We start from the raw sequence: 8,748 nt of genomic DNA on the forward strand, positions 1-8,748 counted from the left end.
GGAGGTGAACGTCTCGGAGACGAGGCAGATCCGGAATAATAAAGAATAATGAAAGTGGAGGCGGCGGATCGGGAGGGTTGGACGGAGGGGAGATGATGGGGGGGGAGGGCTTCCACGCAGACCAGAATAAAAAGGCTTTCATCTTTTTTTTAATTCCGAGAGGGAAGGAGGGGATGGCTCTGAGTAGGTGTATGTGTGTGTGTGTGTGTGTGTGTGTGTGTGTGTGCGTGCGTGCGTGCGTGTGTGTGCATTTGTGTGTGTGTTTGTTTGTGTAGGCATGCAGCGGTACTGTAGGATGTTAATAGCTGTGCTGTTTGACTCCTGAATGATAAGTTTCTTTGAAACACTTAGGGATAAGAAGAGGGTGTATTCTCTGATGGGGAAATAACATGTCAAAACCGTCTCTGTGCCCCAACCCCCCCCCCCCTCCCCCGTTACAGCCATGGACGGTGTGCCCTTTACAATCTCCGAGAGATTTAATGACGCCCCGAAAGAGGTAAGCCAAAATTAGATATCCTTCTATTATATCAGGCTTTTTGTTCAACATATGATTAGATTACATGTGATAGCCTCTCATACGGCACAAATGAATGTGCCATTCAGCCTTCAGTCCATGATCCCTGCAGAAGCCCCTGATGATGACACCTACAGCCCTAATTAACCACACAGACTATAGTCTTCTCTGGTCTATCAGTACGGCCATTACTTCTCCCTCAGTCCCCGCGGCCCATTCCTCCAGCACCCTCCCCATCCCCAACGCCTCTCCTCTCCCCCTTCTCCCCCGTCTCTCCCCCCGTCTCTCCCCCCCGTCTCCTCGCCTCTCCCCTGCCCTCCACTCCAGTCGCTGCAGACTGAGTGATGAATTCAAGCAGTCAGGCAGCACTGGCTGAATGCAGTCCATTTGGCTGGCTGGCGGCGGTTGTCACTAGTACTGTCCCCCTCCACCCTCACGCCCAGTGTGTATTGACACAGAGGGGGAGAAAGAGAGGATTAAAGATTTTAGGCATGCTTACTTAGCCATGAGCCTGACCGCCATGTTCCTTGTTTACCTCTCTCTCTCCTCTCCCCTCTCTTTCTCTCTGTGTCCCTCTCTCCCTCTGCCTCTCTCTTTGTGTTTCTCTCTCTCTCTCTCTCTCTCTCTCGCTCTGCTTTTTATTTCAGACGCAGCGAGTCAGTTTAATGGGCATTACGATCAAGTCCCTGGCAGAAGTGGAGGAGGAAGTGAGTAGGGTCTGCAATGCTCGAGTGCCGCTGACGCCAGTGGCCCAGAATGCAAAGCAAAACGGTCTCGGGGTTGTAATTAAGTGTGTGTGAGACGGCGAGGCCCCCGTTGGCTCCACTAAGCCCCCCAGATTGAATAAGAAGCAGGTTCCAGCCTCGCAAGCCGCTTCATCTGCCCGTCCAGAACACTCTGGGTTTATTCCCTAACCGCTAAGTCCCAGCACAGCTCAATCCAGCGGGTCCAAAAGTTTACATTTTTTCTTGTTTTAATTGTTATTTGGCTTTATTTAATCATAGTTTGGGGGTAATTCCCTGTTGGAGTCAATGACAACGCGTAGTCTTAACCCCTTGAACTTTCGCGCTTTTTTTCAGAAAAGCCTGGTAATAATCAGAGCCCTGAGATTATGCAGAGGTGCGCGTGCCAAACGAAAAGCACTGGCAGTATTGTGCTTCTCCAGATGAGAGGCTGGTGCTGGCAGACATTTTTTTACAGGGAAATGTTGCAAATGATGTTAAAGGTCTTTCAGTGACTGGAGCGTATGCTTGCGTGAATGTGAGCGAGTGAGTGTGGAGTGCTTGTTTTCTAATATGCACACGTCCCTTTTGTTTGTGCCTACTTTTGTTTCACAGAAAAGTGTTGGTGTGTGCAGTTGTGTGTGCATGTGTGCGCATGTGTGTCTTTGTGTGCATTAAAGAGAGTGACACCACCGCCACCAGCAGCAGTAGCACCACCACCGCCACCACCACCACCACCACCACCATCACCACCATCACCCCCTCCTCTCTCTCATTAGCACAGTATCCCGGTATCAGAACAGCCAGCGAGTGACAGAGCAGTGTAAAAGAACAGGTGCTGTTTGGTTTGAGATGTGTTGCAGAGTAAACAGTCCCCCGTCAAACCGCGTGTCTGTTCTGCACTCTGCCTCTGTCTTCTGTCACGCATTATCCAAATCACACCCAGGCGCCATCTTGTCATTTGGTCATCCGAATGAAGCTCATTGTCAGCTCAGGTATTAATGGTGTGTGTGTGTGCGTGTGTGTGTGTGGGCGTGTGGGGGTATATGTCCATAAAGTTGTGTGTTGTGTTTGAGTCTGGAAGCCCATCCTATATGATCTCTCCTTCTTTTCTCTTCCTTCTTTTCTTTTCTTTTTCTTTTTTCTCTCCTATCTGCCAGCTCTCCTCGCCTTGTTTCCCCTCCTCAACTCTCCTCTTCTCTCCTCCTTTATTCTCTTATCTGCTCTCTCCCTCTCCTACTCCCTCTACCCCTCTCCTCCTCTCCTCCTCTCTCTACCCCTCTCCTCCTCTCTCTACCCCTCTCCTCTTCTCCCTACCCATCTCCCCATCACCCTACCCCTCTCCTCCTCTCTCTACCCCCTCCTCCTCTCCCTACCCCTCTCCTCCTCCTCTCTCTACCCCTCCCCTCCTCTCCCTACCCATCTCCCCATCACCCTACCCCTCTCCTCCTCTCTCTACCCCCTCCTCCTCTCCCTACCCCTCTCCTCCTCCTCTCCCTACCCCTCCCCTCCTCTCTCTACCCCTCCCCTCCTCTCCCTACCCCTCTCCTCCTCTCCCTACCCCTCTCCTCCTCTCCCTACCCCTCTCCTCCTCTCCCTACCCTTCTCCTCCCCTCTCTACCCCTCTACCCCTCTCCTCCTCTGTCTAGCCCTTTCTTATCTCTACTCCCTGCCACCCCCTCCCCTCTCCGCCTCCCCCCTGTCTCCCCAATACCACCCCGCCTCTCTCCCCCGCCTTTCCCCCTTCCTCCTCGCTCTTCTCCTCCTTCCCTGCCTCTCTTCCCCTTCCCGCCTCCTCTCTCCTCCTTCCCTGCCTCTCCTCTCCTTCCATCCCTCTGCTCTCCTCCCTCCCCCCCTCCCCCACCCTCTCCTCCTGCTCTGGGAGTCTGTGATTAGCAGCAGGACACATGGCGGGCTGAGCTGAGCTGAGCTGAGCGGGAGAAGGGAAGGGAAGTAAGAGGGAAGGGCGCGAGGAATCATTAATTACCGCCGCGCTGGAGCTGATGAAGTAAATGTGAGATAGTGTAACACACAGGATTTACTGAAGTGGACGACAGCACAAGATTAATGGCGGGGCCAGGCTGATTGGGATGAAGTCACCGCATAGCTTGATAATTAGTTTCCAAGTGGAAACATCCCTCACCATTGTGTTATTGTGTGTGTGTGTGTGTGTGTGTGTGTGTGTGTGTGTGTGTGTGTGTGTGTGTGTGTGTATACACCAAATACATATATATATTTGATATATTGTTATTAATATTATGAATAATAATATTCAATTATAATTGAACAATGGACAACAGTCGTGGTTGTTTATCAGGAGATGGGATGTTCATGCTCTTAGTTTTGTGAGCAATCTGTAAGAATAGAATACTCTGGTTATTTTATTTTCCAGTTTTTTTTTTTGTGGTCCCTGTTGCCTTTTTTTACTTTCACTTGCATAGATAAATATAGCCTTATCTCACTGTCACACACATATTTAAATATAGCTTTGCTGCAATGGGATTGGGGTTTATTTTTGTTGCGAAAGGAAAAGTTTGAGGAAAAAGACCAGTTATGAATTCTGCCAAGTGTACAACTATCTGTCCCTTGGTGAAATTTCCAGAAGAGGTCACTGTTGGCCTTTTATTTTTCCTCCTCATGAAAGAAACATAATGCCACTATTGGCATATGAATGTGGAAAGCTTCTAATTCTATTAAATCCACCAAAGAGAGTGGCACTCGCTTGCATTGCACACATTCACATGTAATTGAGGAGCAGTGTTGTAACCACAGACATAGTTGTAGATAAGACCATTTGCTAACAGGCATCATTTAAGCCGTGTCTCAGAAGATGTTGGTTCCAGCAATTAGGCATTCTTTTCATTTCCCAAATGACTCGCAAAACTTGCGGATATTATAATTGCTTTTAGCCACGCATATCTAATTTGTGTCTTTTTAAGTGTTAATTAGTAAGCGATTTAAAGTGACATCTTTATGTAGTTTGCTCTGCTGAAAAATCTTGTTGGCGGCTGGCTAACGATTTTCCGGGGAGAGTATGCAGGAGAGTGGGCTTGTGGGGATGTGATTGTGTATGCGCACATGACAAGATTTTTATTAGCACCTATGTGTGATGGGTTTGAAAAGTTGGTGCAGAGTTATCAGAGTGTGTGTTTGCGTGTGTGTGCATATTTTCCACATGGGTCTAACTTGTGTGTGTGTGTGTGTGTGTGCGCGTGTTGATGAGTGTGTGCGCCCATATGTGTCTATATGTGTCTATGTGTGTGTGTGTGTGTGTATGTGTGTTTATTGTTGGCATGCAGGTATTCCCATGTGACCGTACAGGAAGGACAGTGCGACGTGTGCGTGTGTGCATTAGAGAGAGGTGTGAGAGAGAGAGAGAGAGAGAGAGAGAGAGAGAGAGGGAGAGAGAGGGAGAGAGCTCCAAATAGAGGTGGAATTAATGAAGACAACATGTCACATATTTTTGGCAGTGGAGCAGGGACAGGAAATGAAGGTCTGCCCGTCTAGGTGACTGCCGCCCATGTTCCAGAGTGTCACTGTCCTGTCAGCCCGTGTGTAAAAGTGGCAGACATTGATACATGCTCTCCCTGATAACACCCCATTCCCCCATCCATCATACCCCCCCTCACACGCACACACACACACACCTATACACACCCACACACACACACACGCATCTACACTTGTGCACACGTGCATACACATGCATACACACATGTGGTTATTTATTTACAGAGCCAGATGTTAAGACTGGGTTTTAGGTGTGTCGAGTAGTGGGGGACGTGGTGGGGGGGGGGGGGGGTATTTTCACAACTAACTGGTGTGTGATGTGTGTCAGGCATGTGCTACACCGTGGATTTTCCCTCCCTATCTCAAGGAGATGAAAATGAACGTTGGACTCGTTTTCATGGAAAGAGCAGACCTCTAGCCTCTATTGTTTGGTGGCTGCATCTGATGAGGCCATGTGTTGAGAAACTTGCATCAGTGATCATGCAGCATCACCTAGTGGTGTGCTGCGGTAGTGCACACAATGTATTCCTTGTTTTGCTGGAAAACATAAATCAGTTTGAACAATCGGTTTATAGTTTTTTACCTTGCTAAGTATTCCATATTTGTCCACCTTTTTTCACAATAATTAATTATTTTTTATCATTCATTTTATTTAAGTTCAAAGAGGTGTTGGTAAAGTGGTCCGTTGGTTGGTTGACTCTTTTCTTTTCTTCTCATTTGTTATTTTGCTATTTAGAAACTCTGCCTAAAAATTGGAACAAATGACATGCACTTGATTAAAGTATGTTGTAAACACAGGCAATTGTAGGTGTATAACAATGTCTGAAGAGATGCAAACAAAACAAATTCGATTATTCAGCATATATAATGAAGTTATATATAGGAACAAGTTATTTGATAAAGTCATGGTTATATTGAATAATCTTTCAGGGATATCTGATGCCTATTTCACAACTTCAATTCAAGTTTAAATTACTGTCAATATTACCAAGTCAAATCATGACTTGGTAATTACCAAGGCCTTACTTGTCATAACAATTACAACAAATATAATAGTATAACATACAATATAATTATAAAACAATCACCGCTATATCTTATCTATATCCCACATTAATAACTAAATAGGCCTACTTAACGGCTGCTTACTGCTTCTTTTCACAAAGACACATATTTCTTTGTTAATCTTATGTAGACAACTAGCCCTTCCACAAGGGGGCAGTGTTTGCTATTATTTGTACACTGGCTGCTTCACTGGGGGAACAAATCAAAACAACATGACCGGGATGACCCTGCCCCACAATGCTAATGTCTGTTTGCTTTGGGTCCATATTTAGACTTGCATCATCTGCATCAAAACTACAAGGTTTATATAAACACCGCAGTAGGCGTTATTTCATTATCCCTACCTAATATTGACAAAGACCTAATATATCTGTATAATAATATATCTATGTGGTTGTTTATTGTAACATTTGAGAAAATACTGCTGTTTTGACATACAATCCTGTGTTTGGTTGTCTCCCCAGTTTCAATACAACTTCAGCACAGAGAGAAGCATTGCCCTTTGACCTTCCCTTAAGAAGCAACACAATTCAGAGAGGACCCACGCAGTCATCAAGGCTGTGATGCAACAGAACGTCTTATTAATATATTTTAAAGGTCTTAACAATTGGGACCACAATAAATCCTGATTAGCTGGATAGCTTAATGATTATACGTTTTCAATTTTCAATGATCATTATTTAACATTTAACATTGAATGTTTGTAAATATAACTATTTCAGTATTAGTAACCCTGCAACCCAGTAACCCTATAATTTTTTTTTAAAATCAAATTAGAATAGCCACAATTAAAAAAGAAAACCCTATTTGTTTATCATTTGTTTAGTTTTCAACCCTGGAAATTGTCGATCCTTAATCAAGCCTGGGAAAAAAAAAGATGAAATTGTTAACTAATTAACCACGAAATAAAATGTTTCATCAACCTTTGTAGTAGTTGTCTTTAAGTGAGTGTGGCCCCCATCACTTCACTGGGTCCTCCTCCATGGCTCTGCTGTGATCCCTGCTGCTCATCCGAGGTACAGGAACACGCTGTCACAGATTAGCAGTGAGCAAAACAAGAGGGAATACAAGTCCCCAGCCTGGGCGACGGCGACGCCGCTCGTGTTCCGGCGAACAGCGTCTCTTCATCACAAACCCCCTCATGGGCGGCTAGCGGATCACAGAACCCGGAACCACGGAAACCTGGGGGCCCCTCGGAGCCACGCCCACGCAGCCACGCTAAGACGTCTTAGGGCCCTTAACGTCTGGAAACAAGAGCCTTTAAACTTTAAACGTGTCGTATGCAGTGTGAAGAAGATAATGTTAAACCCAATCTAAGTATAGATGATGCGTGTGGATGGGTGGAATGATTCCTGGCGGGATTAAGTCAGAGGATTTTTTTTTTATATTAAAAGGTTAATGTCCCAGATAATAAATAGCGGGGTCTTAGCCTACTTAAGCTTGACATCAAACAAAACCTGCAGCATCACATTTAGCTTGTTTTACCAAACTTGCAATTCAAAAACACACAAATACAAAATATTGCAATACAAAAAATACAAATAACCCTAAAAAAAAACACATCCATATTAAGGTATACCTCCACTCATGTGTGTGTGTATGTTTATATATATATATATATATATATATATATATATATATATATTTCTGTTAATTTCGTTCAGTGGATTTCACGAGCCATTCCCCACATCCATCGTACACACAGATGTGTAACGAAGTGTGCGGCAGACGCCGCTGCCGTGGGACACGTCGTCACGCTGAGCCTTCTGTTCTGCTGCTGGAATCAGAGCGACGGTCTGAGCAGTCCTCTGCTGAAGGATCTGCTCTCTCTCTCTCTCCCTCTCTCTCTCTCTCTCTCTCTCTCGTGCTCTCTCTCTCTCCCTCTCTCTCTCTCTCGTGCTCTCTCTCTCTCTCTCTCTCTCTCTCTCTCTCTCTCTCTCTCCTGCGCGCTCCCCGTGCCGACAGTCCCCTGCATGTCACCTTAGTGGGGCCCCGTGTGAGCTCAGAGCGTCTGACAGCCCTCGCTCCTGCGTGCGTAAAGAGCCCGCGCTGCCAAATCCACCCCCGTTCACACGGCAAGGAAGACGGCGGCGGCGTGACAGCAGATAAACGTACGACAACATGCATGTGCACCGAGCGTTCCCGTTTATCACAACTCTGTTGTGAATTTAAGCTATCGAATGGAAATATCCAAACGCATTCGTCGAACATCAAGAAATGTATGTGTTCATTTTGACATATTTATATCTTGTAAAAAACGATGAAAATGTAAAATGATACATGGTTTCATCGTAGGCCTACATCACGATGCAATGCATTGCGCTTCACATGGATAACGTTCTACTGAGACTGCTTCAGATTGTTTAGTTTGTTTTTAAATCATATTTAAATGAATACATATTATTATGCTTCTCAAAACGTGTCAGCATCGTATTCAAGTTCGCGAGCGTCTTCGTAGGACTCTTTCACTTTTGTTACAAACTGCACCTCTGTGACTTCATGTGTTAGCTTACGGCAGCAATCTGCGCACACCATGTACTACCGTATGTGTACAGTATGCTGACACCAAAGAGACGGTCGACGTCCCCGTATCTTGCTCAGCGCCCCTTCCTCCAGTCCCTTTAGGGTGAAGTCAGAGCACTGGCCGAGAGCCTCGACTCTGGGCCAGGCAGCAGCCGAGTGGCCGGGGGCTCAGGAAGCCCCTGGCCCCTGGCCACTGAGCCTCCAGATGGGTCCCCGGAGGAACACGGCGTTCAGAACCTCCCGGTCCCCACATGTGTCCCCCTGGCCCGCCGCCTCCCGTCACAAAGCCGTCGCACATGCTTCCACTCTTGCCACCGCTGCGGACACGCCGCCGCGAATAACGCCAGATACTCACCACCCGCCTCCTTCTGATGAAAGAACGGTGCAGGGCCCTTTGTGTTCTCGCTGACCCTG

At 46.5% G+C, this 8,748-nt stretch overlaps 1 protein-coding gene across 1 annotated transcript in view; it reads left to right on the forward strand.

The window, feature by feature from the left end:
* LOC311342917 (multivesicular body subunit 12B-like) overlaps positions 1-6,729 on the forward strand; it is a 33,372-nt gene extending 26,643 nt beyond the window's left edge. Inside the window, exons 8-10 of the mRNA XM_084467761.1 lie at positions 441-496; positions 1,162-1,221; positions 6,276-6,729. Coding sequence (XP_084323887.1) covers positions 441-496; positions 1,162-1,221; positions 6,276-6,317 — 158 coding nt within the window. The 3' untranslated portion in view covers positions 6,318-6,729. The remainder of the gene's footprint in view (positions 1-440; positions 497-1,161; positions 1,222-6,275) is intronic.
* The last annotated feature ends 2,019 nt before the right edge of the window (positions 6,730-8,748 follow it).

This window comes from Micromesistius poutassou (assembly GCF_964030765.1).
Source record: "Micromesistius poutassou genome assembly, chromosome: 5".
Taxonomy (NCBI): Eukaryota; Metazoa; Chordata; class Actinopteri; order Gadiformes; family Gadidae; genus Micromesistius; species Micromesistius poutassou.